Source organism: Curcuma longa, chromosome 12 (assembly GCF_044706935.1).
Source record: "Curcuma longa cultivar G26 ecotype Majalengka, Jawa Barat chromosome 12, ITB_CL_G26_1.1, whole genome shotgun sequence".
Classification (NCBI taxonomy): domain Eukaryota; kingdom Viridiplantae; phylum Streptophyta; class Magnoliopsida; order Zingiberales; family Zingiberaceae; genus Curcuma; species Curcuma longa.
In genome coordinates this window covers 4,029,183-4,051,620 of record NC_133872.1, presented here as the reverse complement: position 1 = coordinate 4,051,620, position 22,438 = coordinate 4,029,183, and the positions used below count along the sequence as shown (strand labels likewise).

Genomic DNA, 22,438 nt, shown 5'->3' with positions numbered 1-22,438 from the left:
ATTACTACTAAATTCAGAATCAAGATTTGATATCAAATCTATCTTCTCTAAACTCTACTCTTACATGTGGTTGCAATTTGTAGAAATCTAAATAGTCTAGGTCCATCAATGGATTTCGATCAAAATTCACTAATTGACCTAGAGAGCTTCGATTGCACCCATTCCAAATTATGTGAGTTTCTAAAGTGCCTATGAGTTCAAATGTGTCCTCCTTTACTATTTTCGGGCTTTCTAAGTAATGTCAAGGAGAAAAAAGTCCCAACCGTTATAGTTAAAAGTTAGCATAATATTAGAGCACATCTGGATAGCTCGAAATAAGTAACGGAGGGCACCTTTGGACTCCTTACAATCTTAGAAACCCATAGGATATGAAAATGGGTGCAATTTGAGCTTTCTAGGTCGATCAATGGGTTTTGACCGAAACCCGCTAATGGATCTACGCTATTTGGATTTCTGCAAACTTGCACTCATCCAATAGAATTGAGTGAGAAAAGGTGGATATGATATCAAATCTTGATTCTGATTAAGAAATACTATGAGCTTGGTCTCCCCACACCATGCCCAATATATGGTCTTGCCCTTTAAGCAAACCAGGACCACATTGGGATTGGTGTCCTAGTCTCTAAGCAGACCAGGACCACGTTGGGCCTGGTCTCCCCATATCAGATCCAACATGATTCTGGTCTATAAGCAGACCAGGACCACATTGGGTATGATCTCCCCACGCAAGCTCATAATGCTCCTTGATCAGAACCAAAACTTGGCATCATATTTAGCTTCCTCTCACTCAACCCTACCGGATGGATGCAAGTTTGCAGAAATCCAAATAACCTAGGTCCATCAGTTTTGGTCAAAATCCACTAATCGAGCGTTCTAGCTGAAAGTTAGTATAATATTGGAGCACCTTTAGGGAGTCCGAAATAAGTAATGGAGGACACCTTTAGACTCCTTGTGACCTTAGAAACTCATAGAACCTGAAATAGGTGCAATCTAAGCTCTCTAGGTTGATCAGTGAGTTTTAACTGAAACTCACTAATGGATTTAGGCTATTTGAATTTCTACAAACTTCTACAAAATGTGGAATTCACCACCCTAGCGGCCCCACACAGTCGGCCCCACGACCATCTATGAGGAGGTAAATCGAGAAATTGCAGTTGGCCACGACGGAGGAGAGTATTGTCTCGGCTTCGCTAAGATTCGAACCCTTGCCCTCTTCTGCAAGTCTGCTCCATCGTAACCAACTCAGTTATATCCCGGGGGCTTGAATTTCTATAAACTTGCACCCATTCGATATGGTTGAGTAAGAGTAAAGTATATGTGATATCAAACCTTAATTCTGATTAAGAAATATTATGGGTTTGGTGTAGGAAGACCAGACCCAATATGGTCCTGGTTTGCTTTGAGGCCAGGATCACATTGGGCCTAATGTGGGGAGACCGAACCCAATGTGGTCCTGGTTTGCTTTGAGGCCAGGATCACATTGGGCCTAATGTGGGGAGACCGAACCCAATGTGGTCCTGGTCTACTTAGAGACCAAGACTATGTTGGGCTTGGTCTTCCAACACTATGCTCATAGTATTCCTTGATCAGAATTAAAGTTTGATATTATATATCTTCCTCTTACTCTTCTGTAAAAGGTGGAATCCGCTATCCCAGCGGGCTCACGACCATCTGTGAGGAGGTAAATCAAGAAACTGCAGTTGATTACGACGGAGGAGGGTATTGCTCAGTTTCGTCGAGATTCGAATCCTTGTCCTCTTCTGCAAGTCTGCTCTGTCGTAACCAACTCAGCTATGCCCTGAGGGCTTATCTTCCTCTTACTCAACTCTATTGAATAAGTAAATCTATTAATCGACCTAGAGAACTCATATTGTACTCATTTTAGATGCTATGAGTTTATAAGGTTGTAAGGAATTCAAGGTGTCATACATCCATTACTTATTTCGGGCTTCTCAGATGTGCTCTAGTATTTCACTAACTTTCAGCTATAACGTTTGAGATTTTTTCTCTTTGACATTATTAGTTAAAGATGACACATTTAGACTCTTAGGCACTTTAGAACCTCATAGGACTTAGAATGAGTGTAATTGAAATTCTCTAGGTCGATAAATGAATTTTAATCGAAATTCATCGATAGACCTAGACTATTTAAAGTTTTACCAATTTGCTATTACATAAAACAGTAAAGTTAAAAAAAAAGAAGATAGATTTTCTTGATTCTGATTTTAATAATTAAATTAAAAATTTAAGAGTCGTATAAATCGACAGTGAGAAGAAATGAGAGATTATTTTTGAAGATGTTAAAATTGCATGCATTCAAATTATATAAAATAATTTTTATATTTAATATTTTAAGTATAATGGATGATTTGAAATTTTTTAAAATCCAGGTGCGTCTTTGATAAATCATCATGAGCAAAATGAATTAAAAATTATATATATATATATATATATATATATATATATATATATATATATATATATATATAGGATTGATATCCTGCGCGAGTGATTTGCGCGATCCGTCCGCGACATCTGACGTGGCGAGAAGTTTCACTGTGCATCGTCCACCGCATCGTCCACCGTGGCCGCCGAAACGAAGGAAACCCTATAAAATCCCGCCTCTCCCAAATCGCGCGGCCAAACCTTAAAATCGCCACGCTTCCCTCTCCCTTGTCTGCTCTCCACGGCGATTCTGAGATCCCAAAATCGGCCTCCTACGCTCGAAAGCCTTCCCGATTCTGCTCTGCTTCCTTTGTGGCCTGCGGAGTTTGTATCCCCGTCACCGTCGGCCCTCCTGCACGTCGTCCGTCGCTCAAACCCTAGCAGCCATCTCGAGCGACGACGCCATCCTCTCTCCATCGCAGCCGGCGTATAGATGTTATGCTGGTGATGAGGAATGCACGACCCGTGCACGACATCCACGATCCATCGCCGCTGCCCCCCGCCTTCACCGTACCGTTCGGCCACCACCGGCTTCTTCCTAGGGTGCGATCGACGTGTAGCTCGCCGACGCTCCATCCGACGTCGGATTCTGCCTGGATAGTGGTCAGAATCTGACGTAATTTGATCGGAAACAGTCGCCTCCACTGCGCGGCCACTGTCGACGGCGATCAAGCCGGATTCCGACCGAGGAAGGACCGGCATCAGACACCGGTCCTTCATCGGCCGATCTCCGACCGCGATTCGGTCAGAATCCGGCCCAATCGCCGTCGACAGTGGTCGCGCAATGGGGGACTATTATTTTCGACCAAATTACATCAGATTCTGGTTACTATCCGGCCAAAATCCGACACCGGACGGAACATCGACGAGTGGCGCATCGATCGCGCCCGAGACGGCGGTCAGCGGTAGTCGGACGGCGCGGCAAGGGCGGTGGATCGCGGCCGTCGCGCACGGGCGGCACAGCATAGTAATTTCGTGTGTATATATATATATATATATATATATATATATATATATATACGAGTTTGATATCCTGTGCGAACGAAAAAATGCGACCCGTGCGCACGCGATCCCGGCCGTTCATCGCGAAAAATCCAGGTCGTTCATCGCGAAAAATCACTGAAGCTTCTCTGCGTCGTCGGCGTTCTCGCCGCTGCCGCTCCCCCGTCCGGCCACCGCCGGCCACCGGACCGGCGGTGATGGATGCGCAACTCACCGGCGCCGGACTGGTGGCCGGATTCCGATCGGATTCGGCCGGAATCCGACCGAATTTCGGCTGGAATCGACCAACAGCTACTGTTGGCCGATTCCGGCCGAAATCGGCCAACAGCGTCTGTTCGCCGATTTCGGCCAAAATCAGTCGGATTCCGGCCGAATCGCGGACGGAGACCGACCGCGGCCGGTCTCCGGCTGCGATTCGGCCGGAATCCTGCTGATTTCCGGCCGACAGTGGCCGTTGGGCACTGTCCTGTTTCCGGCCGGATTCCGACCGTAATCCGGCCGGAATCCGATGCCGGAATGTGCGCCGGCGAGTTGCGCATCCAACGGTCCGGGTCCAGTGGCCGCATCCAACGGTCCGGGTCCAGTGGCCTCAGATATATATAGATTTGATATACTGCGCGACGGTATCCTGCCCGACTCGTGCGCGATCGATCCCCGCCGTCCACGGCCGAATCGCGTGAAACCGCAGCCGTCCGTTTATCGCGATTGCACAGTGTTTCTCCTCGGACCTTCGCCGCTTCTCCGCCACTGTTCACCGCCGTCCGGCCACCTCCGGCCGCCGGACCGGGCCCGTTGGAACCGCAACTCGACGGCGGTCCGGAGGTGGCCGGAGTCCGGCCCTGATTCGGCCGGAATCCGACCGAATTCCGGCCGAAACCGGCCAACAGACACTGTTGGTCGATTTCGACCAGAATTCGGCCGTTCCGGCCGAATCGGGGCCCGGCCGCGATCGACGCGCCCGGCCGGCGCATCGACTCCGGCCGCTATCGACGCGCCCGGCGCCGGCGCGTCGACCGCGGCCGGAGTCCGGCCCCGATTCGGCCGGAATCCGATCGAATTCCGACGCCGCCAGAACCGTCTGCTCTGTTTCGGACGGAATTCCGGCCGGATTCCGGCCGAATCGGGGCCGGACTCCGGCCGCGGTCGATGCGCCGGCGCCGAGCGTGTCGACCGCAGCCGGAGTCCGGCCCCGATTCGAATCCGGCCGGATCGCGCCGCCAGAACCGTCTGCTCTGTTTCGGTCGGAATTCCGGCCGGATTCCGACCCAATCCGGCCGGAATCCGATGCCGGTGTGTGCGCCATCGAGTTGCGCTTCCAACGAGCCCGGGATGGCGGCCGGCGGTGACCGGACGGCGATTAACGGCGGCGATGAACGGCGAAAGGTCGGCTGATCGCGCAGCGGGGTCGCGCGGGGGCGTCGGGCAGCTTTAATAATTAGGGCGATTTTTTCCCAGTAATTTCCACGTGGAAAAAGGCAGAATTAATTAAATTAAGACATGGTAGAAAAAAGGATCCTTATCCTTTGCCTCCCCAAACACTCCACGCTACACGATCGCTCTCCTCTGCTCTGCTTCGGACTCCTCCCCTGTTTCTCCATGGGCACCTTCGCCAAGCACATAATCCTCTGCCACATCCCCACCTCCGACCACCAGCCGCACCGCCCGCCACCGTCCTTCGCCCCTCCACCTCCCCCCGCCGCAGAGGACCGACTCCATTCGACACGGCGCCGGTGGACGGTGCTCTCCACCGTCCTCACGGCCTCGTCGGCGCTGGGCCTGCGGCCGCCGGCGGCGACAGCGGAGGTGGAGCAGAGGTGGGGTACCAGGTCGTTCTTCAGGGAAAAGTACTTCGAGCCGTCGCTGTCGCCGGAGGAAGCGGCAGCGCGGATCCGGCAGACGGCGGAGGGGATGCGCAACATGCGGCACATGCTGGACACCATGTCCTGGCGCTACGTGCTGTTCTACGTGCGGCTGACGTCGGCGTACCTGGACGCCGACCTCAAGAACGCCATGGCCACCGTCCCTCAGGCGCGCCGCCAGTCCTACGTCAAGACGGCCAACGAGCTCGTCGACAGCATGAGCGAGGTTCGCCGTTCATCCATTCATCATCACCATTTCTAACTACCGATCGATAATTGTTCTTGAATGATTGATTGATTATGTAGTTGGATCGCCATATCCGGAGCCCGAAGGTGTATGAATCATACCTCTACTACGAGAAGACACTGAAGTCGTTGGATGATCTCGTGTCGATTCTTGCCTAATTAAATCGGTGAATTATTTGACTTTGTAAAAATAACGATGGACTCAAGTTTTGAGTTATTAAGTTTGTTTGGTAGATTAATCAAGTTAAATCTAAAATAAATAATTACTTGAATTGATTTCTTTTTTATTATGATCTTGAGTTTATTCGTTTAAATGTTAAATTCGAGTTTGAGTTTATTTGATGGTTTAAAATTTTTTAAGTTTATTTTATTAATTATTAAGTTTGATATTATAAATTTATTTGTTTATTTTAAGAAATTTTTTATTTGTTTATAAGTTTGATAATAATTTTTATCATAAATTTTGTTTGTGGATGATATTATTCATGAATAATTTATAAATTTTATTTATGAATATTAACTAGTTGAATATGTACCTAGGTTTTTAAATTTATTTATTTAATTTAATAAATTATTTAAATTTATTTATTTAATTAACTTTATGTATATTATATGAAAAATAAATTGAAATTAATATGAATCTTATAAATGGATACGCTATCCTCAGGGTATAATATATTGGGATGTAATTGAATCCAATCGAACCGAACATTAAGATGTTCGAGCTTGTGTTTGATTCATTTTCCTAAGGCTCGAGTTTCGCTCAAGTTCGATTCAAGCTTTAATTCTTAAGTTCAAATTTGGCTCGTAATGGAATTAAATAGTTCATGAACGACGACTCGAGTTCTATTCGAAAATTACTCGTAGAGCGCTAGAGGGGAGTAAATAATGCTTTATCACTTTTTCACTCTTTGAATAATTCGTGCATAAAACGAAAGTATATGAAAACAGAAAGTGTAGTTGAAAAAATAAATAGGAATATTTTTGTTTTTACTTGGTTCACAACCACATACTGCTACTCTAAGACTACTTGGTTCACAACTACAAACTGCTACTCCAAGACTCACGATTCATAATTGTTTTTGATGGATATATAATTCACTATAAAAACTCTTCTCTCACGAGAAGGAATTTGTCGCTTTACAAAATATGTTACGATTGATAAACTTATATTGTCCTAATCTCTTAAGTACAAAAAGCAACAAAGAAATACTGACTGAGATAATTAGGCTTGTATAGGTGCAGCTCCTCGACGTTACGACAGTGTATTGGATTAAGTGTTTGCGTGCAGGAGATCGTCGTAGAAGCGTATAAAATTTTTGTTAGGGTTCTCCCTCACAACTACTTATAAAGCTTAATCCGAGCACCTGGAAGTCCTTCTGAGTGTCTTCATGTCATCCCGTCAATCCACTTTCGACGCTGACTCGACATCTTCTGGGCGCTTGTATCCCTTCCGAACATTTGGATGCTGACGTGAAGGTTGTCGGATCAAATTTGACTCCGTAACACCTTATCTAGATCCGGGCGCTTGGAACCTCTCCAGGCGTCTGGAGGATGAGTTGTCCCAACCACTCGGACTCTGCCGCCTCATCCGCCTCGCTGGCCCGTTCCACTGATGTCCGATCCCCTAGATCTCTTCCGAGCGCCTGGACCATCCGACCGCTTGGATCCAGATAAGAGCACCTGTAACACAAAATTTCAACTCCTCCTTTCTTGCATTACAAATTAGTTCAAAAATATAATAACATGAAGAAAAATAATTTTTGCAAACTGTTTGGTCTTGACTTTAGGTTTCCAGTGAACCCCTAGGTCAGACCAACGCTTATTGTTCCCCTTATCGGGAACGCATCCTCACCCACTCCACTCGGGAGAAATTACCTTTTGCTAACTAGGTCCTCCAGGCCGTTGGACTTTTACTCAGCCTTGATTCTCGGTCCCAGGTCTTCCACTGCTAGACGTCCGATCCTCCAACCCTGCCTAAACTTTCTGCTCGATGTTCTAATCTGCCAAGTCTTCCTGTCTAATCCTCCAGATCAGGACTTCCTTGCCTAATCCTCCATATAAGATCTTCCTTGCCCAGTCCTCCAAACCAGGTCTTCCTTGTCCAATACTCCAGATCAAGCCTTCCTTTGCCTAGCCGTAATTAGGACTTCCCTGTACTACTTGCACATTCAATTCAGCTCATTAGCTCACTTCTCAAACTTAACTTGAACTCTTTGTCATTATCAAAACTCAAGTTCGATCATCTGGTGCTTCCTACACCAACATAAACGAGCCTCTTAATGAACAAGTTTGCGAGCCTCTAAACAAATATGTTTGTGAAATCACAAATCAAATACTGTTAAGATCGAGCTCAGCTTGGTAATATTTTCGAGCTCGAAATCAGGCTCAAACTTGGCTCATTAACTTAATTGAACGAACTCAAATAGATTTTTTTTGAATCGACACTCAAATAGCTCACGAGCAATTTGACTCATTTACACCCCTAACAATACGATAGTGTTTATGTTGAGATCGCCTCGTAGACCCGTCACCAGCCACGCAACACCAAGGTTGTCCGAACGAAGAAGATGATGTGTTGAGATCGCCTAGTGGACCCGTCACTAGCTACGCAGGCACCAAGGTTGTCCTCGTGAGGAAGAAGATGATGATGAGCTCTGAGACCTACAAGCACCAACACAATGAGAAGGAAGGTCAGAGGTGTCCCTGCCTCGACCACTTCAGCGCTCAAGTCAATCATTAAGAAGCAGGTTCAGATTATGTTATTACGTACCTGTGTATGTAATATCAGGGAGTTATATAGACGGAGACTGCGCTGCTGGAAACGGCAAATATACTGCCGTCCCCATTTCCGAAACTTTAGGAAACGTTTCCATCCATGGAAACTTACCAGAAACAGCCAGATTTGGGAGAAAACTGTGTCGAAACGCTGGGAAACGTCCGCCGCTCCATCTACCACCGCTTCCTCCCCATTTTGGAAGAGGTCGCCGCTGCCGGGCCCGCCGGTGCCGTCGATCTCCAGGACCTACTGCTCCGGCTCAACATCTGCGGGCTGGACTTTGGCAGGGACCCCGAGACGCTCGCGCTGGGCCTGCCTGAGAACGCCTTCGCCACAGCCTTCGACCGCGCTACCAAGGCCAGCCTGCAACGATTCATCTTCCCCGAACCGGTGTGGCGGTTCAAGAAGTGGCTGCAGGTGGGGATGGAGGCGACGCTCACCAGCAGCGTGGCGCACGTCGATCGCTACCTGTCGACAATCATCAAGTCTCGGAAGCTCGAGTTGAGCGACGGGCGACGAGACTGCGACGACCTTCTCTCGCGGTTCATGAAGAAGGGAGCGTACACCGACGCATTCCTCCAGCACGTGGTGCTGGACTTAGCCAGGTCGTCAGCCAATGAGTAGTTCCTACTCATCTCCCTTACCGAAAATTCAGTTGGATAAGCAGAGATAGGTAGGCACATACGCAAACAGGGGCGGATCCAGGATTTCATAGTTGGGGGGGCCATATAATGAAAACGATCTACTCATTGTGACATAGCAATCAATAAATCTCCCAAAACATAATAACTAACCATCATAATTTAGAACAAGAACAAAACAGAACAAAGCAAAATTAATCAAAGAGGGAGAATCCCATGTCCTCATCACTCTCCTCTTTCTCTTCATTCTTTTCCTCAGCAGGAGGTGCCTCTAGAGCAGCAGCACCACCACCACCAGTGTTACGCCCCGGGAGACGGCTTTTCGAGAAATTTCGACAGCATCTCCCCTGTAACAATTGACATTCCCTGAATACATACACATATATAAGGCCCACACGGCCAATCCATAACAGGCTATGGATTTATACAAGTAAAATAGAAATAATTGTGACCCACACGGTCACTCAACACATTCTACTATAGTATCACAACCACGCAAGTATATCAAATCTGTCAGAATCCGATAACAACTCGATTATGGAAACAAATATCGACTCAGCGGAAAACAGATACCAAAAGGGAAAACATGACAAGAAGTCTAATAAGTCCGAATACACGAATGCAGTAAAGTAAATAAACAAAAACACCAAGGTTCGGGACTAGCAGTGCAGCTCTCCAGACGGCATCAACCTGAAAACGGATACAGGTAAACGGGGTGAGTTCCAAAAGAAACTCAGCGGGTATCTAGCAGATATGTGTATAAAATGCTATCAACAGTAATAACATGCTGTACAGTCCACTGGAAGGTAAATAAGATAGAAACTGAATAACAGTAGATCTGTACCTACCAGAGTCCGGTAAACAATAGTAAGGTGAAAGGAAATCCCCAAACCAACACATAGGTATCCTGTGCATGCATGTCATCCAAGTGCATCAAACAAGTGCAGCGATCACAAACAAATGCAATAGTGCAGTATGCACATGGTGCAATGCATGTCCTGGTCACCCCTGACGCCAGTCGGATCAGTCACCCCTCTAGTGGTGAGGTCGCGTGGGAGCCAAAACCTGTCAGAGTACTCATCCACAGTGGTGAAGTCGTCGAGTGGGTAGGGCTGTGACCTCTGTGCACTCTGCCGTCACTGCTCCTGCGTGACCGAGTGGACAGGATGTCCTCGAGGTGTACACCTATCCTGGTACCCAAATCATAAGTGGGCGAGCAAGCTCTCATCTCCTGGTCACAATGACAGAGGAGGGATCCCTGTATGCTACCACACTACGAAACCACTATCCTGGGTGGCCTAGCGGAGCTCCTGTCAGGGCAAGTATGCACCAACCTAAAGGTTTCCACTAACCCATGAGTGGAGTGTGTGTGTAAATCATATACGAGTGACGGGCTCAAACTGTGCTACAACTATAATAGGAGCGACTCGACTAAAATAGGAGCAGGAGCCGATGATCACAAGACATGCAATTATACACACCCTTTGGTTGGTAGCCCGCATGTAACTGACGCCGGACTCGACAACAATGGAATCCCGCACGTCAGTATGCAATATATGCAAGCATGATGTATGACACTAGTCCATGCAGCATATATCCAACTACAAATCCATAAATATAGTTCATGCACCACCTATCCAACTACCAGTCCATGTCCTATGCTCCAATAACCATAATGAGGTAAAGTCTCAGGTCGATCACAAACACCGGTACAGAATAAAATAAACCAAGCTAAGACATATGAACAGGTATCAGGTGGTATCAAACTCAATAAGTATCAGATAATCAAACATGGCAAGGGTATCAGATGATAACAGGATAAATAACTACTGATATCCACAATATGAATAAGTATCCGATACTATCAAATAGCAATAAGGACTGATGTAAAAAAAACAGATCAGGGTATCCAGTGAAATAAACACAAACAGAAGCATGAATTACTGATAGCTAGCAATTACACATATCGTAAAGACCTATCTATAAGGATAAGTCAAGGTACCCGCCTGCCAAGATAGGTTGCGTGTAATCTCAGAGGAATCCGATATCCGTAACCAATCAAGGTCCTGTAAAAAGAATAATCACCTTTACTATACTTACTAATTAATACTGTGTTAAATTAACAGTAATTAAATCCCCTAAAAAATCCACATCATCTCTAAGAAACAATCTTTATCAGTTTTAAGGCTTACCCTCAAATTGAAGCCCAACCAGCTCTAAATCCTCTTTCTAATCTCCTTCCTCTTGCTGCCGAGATCACAAGTTAGATTCAATTTTTCCTTTGCTGCCATCCCAAACCAAATTCCAGTAGAATTAATTCACATAATCCACCAATAATCCAAACAACACAGATTTATTTAAGGAGCAGCTTACCTCTATAAGTCCATGCCCTATCTCCCTTCTTCTTCTTCCTCTGCTCTACAGCCGAAACCCAATGGGATCCCACCGTCGGCCAAAACTCCAATCCAAACTTTGGAAGCCAATCAACACTTAGATCCAAGCCCATAAACCCTAGATCTAAGCTCAACCGAAATCCATATCAAACAATACTCACCGATTAATTCCTTCTTCCGGATCGCTACTTGAACCACTACCGCCGGCCAATACAAAGCTGCCGATCCAACCAAGCTCCAAAATCCTTCCAACAGAATCAAAGAAACCAAGGAAATCTGAGATTTATGCTACATCAAGCTATAGATCCAATAAAGCCTAATTAATCCTCACTTACCGATTCTTTTCCCTCTTCTCCGTCGCCAATCGCCAACAACCCCCTTTCGGCGTAGACTCAACCCCGAATCCAGCTCCGGTCGCCGCTGGTCCTTCCTTGGCTCCCAGCTCCGGCTAAGGCGGCGAGCTCTCGTGCAGCGGTGAAATCCCAGTGGCGGCGTCGCGCGCGATCGGGAGAAGGGAGAAGCAGCGATCGGGATCTCGGAGGCTACTGTGGTGTTCTTAAAGGGTGGTTTTTGGCTTAACGGGTAGTGGATGGATCCAAGATCCATTAAACCTTAAACCATTAATCCAAACAGTTGAACCCAAGTTAAACTCAGGTTAAACCGGCTGACCCTGACTGAACCCAAACCCCTAAATCAGCCAAACCACAATCGAACCAAACCCAAACTAAACCGGTACTGTAGCAAACCGGGTTTGACTTTGGTTCACTTGGTTCAGGAGTCAAACGATCTCCGATTTGGTCCAAACAAGTTTCTTTTGGTTCGTCTTCGCGAGACGAATCTTTTCGTATTTATTTTGAAATTTTTCGATATCTTACAACCAGAACCAGCAACTGTGCCTCCTGACGGTGCACCACCGCCGATGAATGCACCACCACCTCCGCCGCCGATAATTACCTGTTCCATATAAAATACACACGAAGCAATAAAATGATTAGTGCAAAGAGTTCAAAATGCACAACGGTGTTAAATACATCAAATAGTCCGAGGATGTAAAAATAATGTTCTTCATTTACCTCTAACTAAAAGGAATTCGATGTTCTTTTAAATTTTTAAAGTCTTCAATGATAGCTTCTATGCTCACATTTTTAGCAATTTCCCTCTCAATATATACCATTAACGTATCTGAGAGAAAAGCATCCTCCATTTTGCTCCGAAGTCTTGTTTTCACGATATTCATCGCAGAAAATGATCGTTCAGTAGTAGCAGTGGAAACCGGAAGAGTAAGCACAAGTATGATCACTCTAAAAACAAGGTTATATGTAACTGACTTGTTAGTCTTCACCAACCATTGACATAATTCTGGAATTGTTGATAAATTTTTGTAATCGGGCCCTTTGACTACATTATACTCATAATGCTTCAATTGTATCTCCAATTGCTCTTTTTCATCACTTGTAAAATCTTGGACATAAAATTTTTCAACTAATTTACATATATCCTCAATTCTGAAAGACTCCACTGCATTTTTAGGATTCAAGGCATTACTAAGAATGAGCAATTCCATAGCATCATCATTAAAGCGCCCATTAATTTCTTGCAATTGTGAATCTATTGAAGCATAAAAGAGGTCCACCTGATAATGATGCTCAATGGTGAAATTATCTTGACGAGCACGAGCTCGACCTCGTCTGTTAATATACGGAGCATTGAAATCAGGAATATCAATATTTCGAAGTTCACAAAAAGATTTCACTTTTGCAAGTAAATCATTCCACTTGTTATCCCTCATTTGTTGAAGTAAATTCTTGGTAGATAATACAAGCTCCATTGCATTTATAATATCCTGAGACTTACTTTGTAAAGCCTGACAAAGAATATCTGTGATCTCCATAATCTCTTTCATAAGATGCAAGATGAATACAAAATCAAAAGTAGTCATTTCATCATAAACAGATGTTGCATCTGCTCGTTGAGAAGGAAGCCCATCATCCATAACCTTAAGCAATACCATGCATGATGCACTAAACATTTTAATTAGGCCTTTCAACGATCTTAAATGAGAACTCCAACGTGTATCGGCAGCTCGTTGTAAAGTACCTATCTGATTAAGTCCACGTCCTGTATCAAGTTCATTAATAGCAATCAAATGTGCAATATCATCAGCATGAGCATTCCTTAATTCATCATTACGCTTACATGAAGAACCAACAATATTAACTATAAAAGTTAATTTGTCAAAAAATTGATGAATAGGTATCACATTTTTTGATGCTGCTACTAATGCCAATTGTAACCGATGAGCAAAACAATGAACATAATAAGCACTTCTACAATCATTTGTAATCAAAGCTTGCAATCCATTAAACTCACCCCTCATATTACTAGCGCCATCATAGCCTTGACCTCTAATATTTTGAACATCCAAATTGTAGTGAGCCAAAGCAGAATATATAGCATCCTTTAAAGTCAAAGCCGTGGTATCAGATACATGAACAAGCCCAAAAAAACGTTCTTGAATGAATCCATTAGTATCCACGAACCTCAATACTATAGACATTTGCTCTCTTTTTGACTCATCTCGGGCTTCATCAACAATTATACAATACTTGGCAACTCCAATTTCTTCACGAATTGCATTTTTCACTCTCACCGAAAGCACATGAAGTATTTGTTTCTGAATATCGTGACTTGTATATTTGGCATTTTTTGGAGCTTTCTCAATTGCCAGTGAGAGTTCGTCATTGTACTTGGTTAACACATCCAAAAATTCAAGAAAATTACCACGATTAGATGAACTTGCTTTCTCATCATGCCCTCTAAATGGAATTCCTTGAAGTGCAAGAAACAACACCACATGTATGTGAGCCTTTAACCGAAGACGATTAGTTGCTACTTGTTCATCATTAAAATTATCGAATCTCCTTGATATATGTTGTGGTTGATTCATCAGATCCTCACATGCCTTTTCAGCATTACGATGGGGTGAAGATACATTATCTTTCCCTATATGGCCTAGGAAAGCACAAGCTTTTCCATTTCGAACTTTCTTCCAATTATCAAATCCATCAACAGTAAATGCAGTTTGATTTGAGCATCCTGATGGCTTGTTGAAGATAAAACATGGAAAACAATATGCTTTATCTTTAGCTGGTGAATACTCCAACCAAGGGAATTGTTCATACCAAGTAGATTGAAATCTTCGAGGGTGCTTGATATTTTTATTTAAGGGATATTCTCGAAGAATAGGTTGATATGCCTTCATATTCAAATATGCTCGACGAATTTCCTCATGTTGGTTAGGATGATATTCCCATATTTGTTGACGCAATCCTGGATCACGCTCTAAAGAATTGAGATCAACCACTTCAACTTCTGTATTTTTGAATCTTTTAGGAAGAATTTCAGGTGGAAGATTATTGTTATTTGATCTTGTTGATGAAGTTATAAGAGCCGCTGGATCAAGTTCATTTGCTCTCTTCCTTTGAAAAAATTTATCAATCGTTTTGGTTTTCCCCATTTGAAACCTTTAATACTGAAAAGCTGAAATTATTTCAAATAGGTGAATAATAATTAATAACAATAATATTAAATCAAATATCAAGTTAGTGAATAATAACAACATTAAAAAAATAATTTTAATGGCAAAAATGCAAAATAATTGGTCATGTTTAGTCATGTTCCTATGGTTATTATATGTGTATGTATGTAAAAGAATCAATTTCAGACATTAAAGTTAAGTATGTATGAAGAGAACCAATTCCCAAATGTAAAAACAACCACTTCCAAATTCTACCAATTCGCCCTCCTCTTCAAGATGTGTCTCCCAACTATATATCTTGCCTTTTTGAGTTCTATGCAACACTATATTCCTGGTGATCCAATTCTACATGAACTCTTTATTTTTCCCGAGAGTAAATTGAAGATGCAGAACTACTGTCTGCCACAAAGAAACCACAGAGCAAACTAAAACAACAAAAGGGGATTGATTTTTGCTATTCTGAACAAAGGTCTTAACTAGACTCGGGCTAAGAACAAAGATCCTATTTTAAATCACCAATTCACTAAGCAGTCAACATATTCATCAAAATCTATCTATTCGAGTAAGGTTATGCCAAGGCAAACTTTTTCTAATTCAACTTTCATCAAAATCGTACAAAGCAACATCTATTGGCAACTGGATCGCAGATACCTCAAACTATGGTGTGGCAATCTTACCTCCAACAGCGGCGCCGACACAAACCACACGATCGACCTCTGTAAAGTTGGGAGGGAGCTTGCGGTAGTCTAATATAAACAAAAAACATAGAGATTATTTAACCTAATCTTCTTGTAATCACCAAATATCACTTGCTTCTTACCTGTTCGATTTCAGTAGAGTGAAGACTTTGCTGCAAATCAAGTAGATGCGGCGGTGACGGAGAGAAGGAGGAAAGTAGATGCGGCGGCGGCAGTCGCAGAAGAGCAGGAAGGAAGATACGGCGGGCGGCGGCGGTCACAGAGTGGAGATGCGGCGCAGAGGAGGAGGAAGAAGGAAGATGCGGCGGCGGCGGCGGTCACATAGGCTGAGGAAGGAAGATGCGGCGGTGGCCGGCGGGGGCCGCAAAGGAGGAGGAAGAAGGAAGATGCGGCGGCGGCGGTCGCACAGGAGGAGGAAGGAATTGAAGATGCGGCGGAGAGGTTGAGAAAGGTAGATGCGGTGCAGAGGAGAAGGAAGAAGGAAGATGCGGCGGCGGCAGTGCAAAAGAGGAGGAAGAACGTGGCCGGCGGGCGGCGGGCGCAGAGGAGGAAGAAGGAAAAGGTTTCGGTCTTTCGGAGATGGAAAAAGTTCGGCGGACGGGCGAGCGAGGGAGGAAGCCAGGAAGGGTTTAGGTTTTTTTTTTCGTCCTAATCGGCAACGGCAAAAAAAAAAAAAAACTACTAAGCCGTACGTGGGCCGGGGGGGCCATGGCCCCCCCCCCCCCCCCCCCCCCCCCCCCCCCGGCCCCTCAATACATTCGCCTCTGTACGCAAAGGAGAAAGAATGAAAGAACTAAGGTTTGTCTATATGCGCTCCGGAACCCGTAAGTATTTTTTTGTTATCCCTTAGGAATACTAGCAAATCCAATGTAACATGTATTAAAGGCAAGGGTTATATTTACTCTTTAGCCTGAGCCAGAATTATCCGCTGCAAGCAAAAAACAAACCTGGCTCAGTCTCTTCAAGAAGTCGCACAGCCTTCTCCCATGGCGGTGCAGTGATTTGGTTTTGCCGTTTCCAAAATCTGGAAACTTCCACTGTTGCCGTTTTCCATTTCCGTTTCCGCGTTTCCCGTTTCTCGTCTCCAAGTTTCCAGACAGCATAGGACGGAGAGGGGAGAGAATTATACTCGCTTGTCTTATCGTTAATTAAGAAAAATATCTGCGCAGTAGATTTTATTAGATGAGCTGTCTTTCGTTATTAAAGAGAATATTATCGTATCAGAGGAGATATCGTGTCAAGGTATGGAGAATATCCTACCGTGATCATCCGCGATCATTTCACAATAGTAGACTACCATGTCTCATAACTGTTTGGCGGTGGTGGTGTGACAGATTGGATTTGATTGTGATCGTCAAATAAAATGGATCAAGGTTAAACAGACAAGTGCCCGAGTAGGGATTATAAATGAGTTGATCATGTCTGATTCAGTCCAGTCAACTAGTCAAGTCAACCGTAACAATCGGGTCTCCCTCTACCTGTATCACGTGTTTGGACGAGTCACCTTCCTCTGTCTGACGTGTCTCGATTTAAGATTGATTTTTACGGACCAGATCATAATACCCATAACAGATAGGGAAAGGCAAGAATGATTTCCATGGATTCGAATCTCACACTGGAAATTTCTAAATACCCACGGAGTTAGAATCATTGATTTAGGCAATAGGCATATACATTTTCAGTAGCAGACGTTGCACGTCCTAAGAAGACGCGCAACATATCAATCCTATATTTTAGTCATGTTATCCTGCGCTCCTCTTGGTGCACACATCCGTTCGTTCGTGATCGAGGAGGCCGCTCGGATTTAAATAGACACATTCAGTCCGCAATTGAGGAAGTGGGGAGCCTTATATTGACTGGCTGCTGGGCTGGGCTGGGCTGGACCGGGCCGCAGGTTGTACAAAGCTTCGAGTGGAAGTAAAATAATAGGATAAGGCGAGTGGTGGTTCTCTCCCACCTGCCGTCGCCGGCCGTCATGCTTCTCCGCCTCCACCTTTCCCTTTCTCAGCCGCCGCCGGTGCCGCCTATTCTGGATCCTTCTCCCCCAATCTTATCGTTCGCAGACTTTGCCCTCATCCCAGGGCCAACCCCGTCCTCCGCACCACCGGTTCCTCCCCCCTTCCCCCGCTCCCCCCTACCCTCCTCGACTTCCCGGGATCCTCCTCCGACGCCGGCCTTCGTTTCAGAGAAAAACTCCTCTTTATCGAACACGACCTCGGCCTCGACTCCTCCCGCGCCCTCCACCTCAACCCTTATCTCCGCTCCGCCCCCCTCTCCGCTATCCGCTCCGCCGTCGATGCCCTCCTATCCTTCGGCCTCCTCCACGCTGATGCTTCCCGCGTATTCGCCATGTACCCGTCCCTCCTCACCTGCGAGACAAGCGCAGACCTCGTCCCCGTCTTCCGTTTCCTCCTCGGTCCCGTGGGAATTCCCTTCCCCGACATTCGCAAGGTCGTCGCTCGTTGCCCCCGCCTTCTCGTCTCCAGCGTTCACGACCGGCTCCTCCCCGCATTCAACTTCCTCCGCCGTCTCGGTTTCGTCGGCCGCCACCGCATCACCTGTCGCACCACCGTCCTCCTCGTCTCTAGCGTCGAGGACACCTTCATCCCCAAGCTTGAATACCTCCGTGGCCTTGGATTCTCCCAACGGGAAACCCGCAGCATGGTGCTTCGCTCGCCCGGTTTGCTTACCTTCAGCATCGAGAACAATTTCAAGCCCAAGGTTGAGTTTTTGCGCCACGAAATGGGCAGAGATCTCTCCGAACTCAAGGACTTTCCGCAGTACTTCTCCTTTAATCTGGAGCGAAAGATCAAGCCCCGACATCGTTTGTTGACGGAGAGCCGGTTGTGGATGCCACTTTCCGAGATGCTCAAGGTCAGCGATGGGGATTTCTTGGCTCGGTTGCTGGAGATGAGATTAAGTTCTATTGACGACAAGCTGTAACTTTCGCTATGTAAGTTGTCATGCACTGTGTTATTAGATGAATGTAGAAATGCCTAAATTGATTGTACAACTGAAGTGTGTGGAAGAAAATTAGAAATCTTTCTCTGCATTCCTTTTTTTTTTTTTAACTTTGTCTTTAGTTTGTTGTGTTAGACGGAGTTTACTGACCTTGATGATCCAAAAGTCAAATGGAAAGACAGCTTTCTCTACCTTTCTGTAGGAAAGTATTGCATGTTTAAAATTGTCCCCTTTGAAATTCGTATTTCATGTTGTAGAGCATTGTTTAATTTATCTTGCATATGCTGGTGTTGTTAGAAGATGCATCAATTTAATAGGCACACATTATGCATGAAGCTAGCTCACATATCTTGCAATTTCCATGCTTCTTATGTTACATAAGTCAAGTACTAATATTGAGAGATTTCAGTGGTTTGTCATGTGGAATAGTTTGAATTTAGTGTCAGTCTTTTCTCTTTATTAACATTCTTTTATGGCTATCTGGAGTTATGGTTGCAATTTTTATGATGAGACCTGAATAGCCACGTTTGCACGCATGAAGGGACCATATCCAACAACTGGTTCTCATTCTTTTAATCCATGACAGTCCGCTTGCTAAATGTAAGGTCAGGGATTAAATGATGTAGGGTTCGGAAGCTGGATTGGGAGCCTTCACATAGATTTGAGTGAAGGGTTCCTTCACTCCAGCATAATTCAGACAACCATATGATATGAGGCAGTGCATTAAGTGGTCTTTCAGTATCTTCACCTTTCACTAATTTTTAGTTTTACTTGGAGATTAAAGGTTATGTTCTTTGGTAAGTTGGTTGTCTATTAACTTTCATTTGTGAATAAAGTTTAGCGATCCATCTTTCAAATAAATGGTTAATTTTTGCATCACTAGTTTGTTTATAATCTCAAATAACAAATAGGATATGATTTCTTTCTCACCTTGCTTGTGTTGTTGGACTTATCTAGTTGGCTGATAATTCGTTTGTATTGCAGTGTTTAATTAGCAATTAGTTTTGTGGTACCTTGAGGGACTATGATACATTATGTACGCCACAAGCTTGATTGACAGAGAGCTGAAGAACTCCATCAGACACTTTTAACTCTTCTTGCAGTTAATTTTACAGGGTTTGAATACTTCATAAGGCAATTGAGGGATCCTATCTGGCCCTTTGGTTCCTTGTGCATTAGCAACTTGGTAATTCATTTTTTTCTCCCTCCAAGTGTTGGTTCATCGTTCAACTAGAATAATATATGTTTCAGATGGAAGTAGCTCTTTCATTTGTGGGGAAGCAATCTTAATCATATGCCTTCGTCTAAAATTTTAATTCAAAGGGACCAAACTTAAGAAACTAGTTTATTATAAGTCAAACTTCACATCAAATGGAGTTCATTACTCAATGCAGATCCCAAAAAATAGCATTAAACGTAATCTAGCATCTGCATATAATAGATCCACACTGTATGATTACTCAGTAGCTGCAAATTAAACTGCTCAAATCTTGCTTAAGCTACTATATTTTGCACTTCGGTGGATCTCAGATTCTCAGAGAAACTACCTAGAAGAATTGATAGGTCAGAGGTAAAGAATAGCCAAATTACAATCAAAATAGGCATCTGATGGTTTTCAAAATTAGATTCCATCTTTGTGAAAAAGGAAAAGAAAAATCAAGACACTGAGTTTAAGAATTACAGTATGGATTTTGGTTCTTATATAGCTTTCTTCTAAATGGTGAGATCAGAGATATAGCTGCCATATTGGTTTTATTTGTTTTTGGATTGTAGTTGAAGAAGTGAGTTGGTCTGACAACTATTTTTCTGCTCTTCCGGATGAATATGGTTTTGCCTTTTTACTGAAATTACTTACAAGTTGCTTTTTCTTTCCTTTTTACTGAAATTACTGTTGTAATTAGTTCCGGGTGTTCCAGTTAATAATGTGAAAGATGTATGACTCTATCCTGTTGAAGAGATGTGGAACCTTGAACTATCCATTTTCAAACTGCATTATTCAGATAGATACGTGCACAGAATAGCAGACAGCTACTGGTAAAATGTTCCTTTTTTCTATTGGTTAATTACCATTTAATTTCAGATATTACCAAATCTAATCCTATTTGACACAGATTCTATGACATCTATACCTGTTTGCCTTTACATCCACTTACTTTTCTCAACTGTGGTGTCATCATCTAATGTATCTTTCAACAGTGGTTGGAGAATAATAAAGGATTATTTGTTGCAAAATTAAATATAATATGATAGATTCGTTAAAAATTCAAAAGGTATAGATATTCTTACATAGACTATATGAGTCCAGTGCTTCTTGCTGCCATGGGCATTTTACAGTAGTACCACATGCATTGTAGTTTTGAGTCTAAATGATTTGCTATGGTTTCACTCCAGAAGTCCTTGGCAATTGCATTAATTTTGATACATAGAACTTGGATATTATGTTGGACGTGCACTTATTAAAACTGTTAAAAAAATTTTGCTGATAAACTGTCAGTTAGGATGTTGCAATGTTTAATAATTCCCTTTAGTGTGGGAATGAGTACAGATCAAAAGTCTGTGCAATGTCTAATAATCCCTTTAGTCAACTAGCTGAACTCAAGTAGAGTACCTCTGTGGATTGGTGATCTAACTTCCAGGGTTTAGAATATTTCAGAGTTGTGATGTGCCCTATAAAACTGAAAATGTCTTCTCGATATTGCAAATATCCATGGAGAGAGATTAAAGTGTTACAGTTTGGAGAGAAACTTGAATGAGAAATTTAAGAGTGGTACTCAGGACTGTATTTGTTGAACTTTGGAATGAGTTGCGAAGCTGGACACAAATAGTTCTACCATAATTATATTCATGAAGCTGGCACTTTGTATGACAATTTGATTCTTGGCTACTGCTTCAGGTCCCCACCTTTTCTGGAGAATTGGTGCATCTTCTTTTCAAGAACAACTCCAAATTTGGCTCATTTTTATTTGCTGGTGAGTGCCTGAAGGTCACTCAAGAGCAATAATATAATATCTCATCTCTCACCTACTCAAATCTTTGTCCGTGTACAGATTGTTTTTACTCCAGGAAGACATGATTCATGGTCTAGCGATAAGCGCACTATGATTGCAGCTGGAGAGTGGGCGGAAGCAGCAAAGATAATAGCTGAAATCTTTGGCGGGCAGTCGCTCAGGTGTCTGACACAAACTATGAGCCTGTCTCCTTTCACACTGAAAGCCAAACACAAATGGGTAAGTTAGGTTGATACAACGGACGGTTCGTGGATCCCTAGACAGTTCAGGAGTGGATTGGATTCATAGAGGAAAGGAGTGAATAACGTTTTATAAAAATATTCTCGATTTTTTTTATTAATATTTTAATAAAGACATACACTAAGTTGAATGAAAATATAAATCGGGTGTGTATTTTCTTTTTCGAGTTTCAATCTATTTATTTCGTTATGTTGATGTAGTATCTTCGGACGCCTAAAACACTTTTGGACATTTGGATTTGTCGAACCCAATCAGATTTGACAATGGTCGGCTAACGACTCTAGATGATCCTTTGCGATCTGGGCGTCTAGAAACGATCTAAGCGTTTGGATTCTATTGGCGTGGATTCCATCCTGATCTGCCTTGACAACGATTGTTTTGATCAGATTGGGTATCTAGGTGTTAGGAATGGATCTGTGCACCTGGAGTCTAGGCACCCAGAATGGATCCGAGCGTCTGGAATCCGAGCATCTAGAACAACTCTAAGCGTCTGGAATGGCCATCTTTGAGTTGATTATTTTCCTCCTCCGTTTTGTCTTGATCATCTTGGATAATTTTTTTCGATTTCTCATTCTTCGAATGCACTGAGCCCTTTTAGCTCGTTCTCATGCATCTTTCTCGCTCTTCG

The 22,438-nt window shown here is 43.8% G+C and overlaps 4 protein-coding genes and 2 long non-coding RNA genes across 6 annotated transcripts; 4 read left to right on the top strand and 2 right to left on the bottom strand.

Moving 5' to 3' along the window:
• Positions 1-4,982: 4,982 nt before the first annotated feature.
• Positions 4,983-5,789, top strand: LOC141843571 (photosynthetic NDH subunit of lumenal location 2, chloroplastic). Its single transcript, XM_074731629.1, has 2 exons — positions 4,983-5,532; positions 5,613-5,789. Exons 1-2 carry the CDS (start codon positions 5,044-5,046, stop codon positions 5,709-5,711), a joined length of 588 nt encoding a protein of 195 aa, XP_074587730.1. The 5' UTR covers positions 4,983-5,043; the 3' UTR covers positions 5,712-5,789.
• A 2,641-nt stretch (positions 5,790-8,430) lies between these two features.
• On the top strand, positions 8,431-8,955 carry LOC141843487 (cytochrome P450 86A22-like). The gene has a single exon (XM_074731543.1). It carries the CDS (start codon positions 8,431-8,433, stop codon positions 8,953-8,955), a length of 525 nt encoding a protein of 174 aa, XP_074587644.1.
• Positions 8,956-9,408: 453 nt separating this feature from the next.
• On the bottom strand, positions 9,409-11,875 carry LOC141842735 (uncharacterized). The gene is made up of 6 exons (XR_012602980.1): positions 11,701-11,875; positions 11,527-11,610; positions 11,346-11,442; positions 11,165-11,256; positions 10,979-11,038; positions 9,409-9,662 (listed from the first exon to the last, which is right to left on the bottom strand). It is a non-coding gene; the product is annotated as an uncharacterized LOC141842735 (long non-coding RNA).
• Positions 11,876-12,015: 140 nt separating this feature from the next.
• LOC141843486 (uncharacterized) lies at positions 12,016-16,655 on the bottom strand. Its single transcript, XM_074731542.1, has 6 exons — positions 16,577-16,655; positions 15,581-15,649; positions 13,736-14,461; positions 12,537-13,582; positions 12,241-12,319; positions 12,016-12,053 (listed from the first exon to the last, which is right to left on the bottom strand). Exons 1-6 carry the CDS (start codon positions 16,653-16,655, stop codon positions 12,016-12,018), a joined length of 2,037 nt encoding a protein of 678 aa, XP_074587643.1.
• Positions 16,656-17,515: 860 nt separating this feature from the next.
• Positions 17,516-18,777, top strand: LOC141843555 (transcription termination factor MTEF1, chloroplastic-like). The gene is given in 2 exon segments (XM_074731614.1): positions 17,516-17,655; positions 17,658-18,777. Coding segments are annotated over 2 exon segments (966 nt in total). The 5' UTR covers positions 17,516-17,576; the 3' UTR covers positions 18,545-18,777.
• A 2,313-nt stretch (positions 18,778-21,090) lies between these two features.
• On the top strand, positions 21,091-21,974 carry LOC141842684 (uncharacterized). Its single transcript, XR_012602956.1, has 2 exons — positions 21,091-21,531; positions 21,610-21,974. It is a non-coding gene; the product is annotated as an uncharacterized LOC141842684 (long non-coding RNA).
• The last annotated feature ends 464 nt before the right edge of the window (positions 21,975-22,438 follow it).

What these genes read in the sequence shown, in the direction of transcription:
- LOC141843486 (XM_074731542.1), bottom strand. Translation starts at nt 16,655, where the DNA reads ATGGAAAACGGCAACAGTGGAAGTTTCCAGATTTTGGAAACGGCAAAA. An exon ending in TGTCGGCGCCGCTGTTGGAG is followed by an intron (nt 14,462 to 15,580) that starts GTAAGATTGCCA and finishes ACAAGCCATCAG; the next exon opens with GATGCTCAAATCAAACTGCA. An exon ending in TGGCGCTAGTAATATGAGGG is followed by an intron (nt 13,583 to 13,735) that starts GTGAGTTTAATG and finishes TAACTTTTATAG; the next exon opens with TTAATATTGTTGGTTCTTCA.
- LOC141843487 (XM_074731543.1), top strand. Translation starts at nt 8,431, where the DNA reads ATGGAAACTTACCAGAAACAGCCAGATTTGGGAGAAAACTGTGTCGAA.
- LOC141843571 (XM_074731629.1), top strand. Translation starts at nt 5,044, where the DNA reads ATGGGCACCTTCGCCAAGCACATAATCCTCTGCCACATCCCCACCTCC. An exon ending in TCGTCGACAGCATGAGCGAG is followed by an intron (nt 5,533 to 5,612) that starts GTTCGCCGTTCA and finishes TTGATTATGTAG; the next exon opens with TTGGATCGCCATATCCGGAG.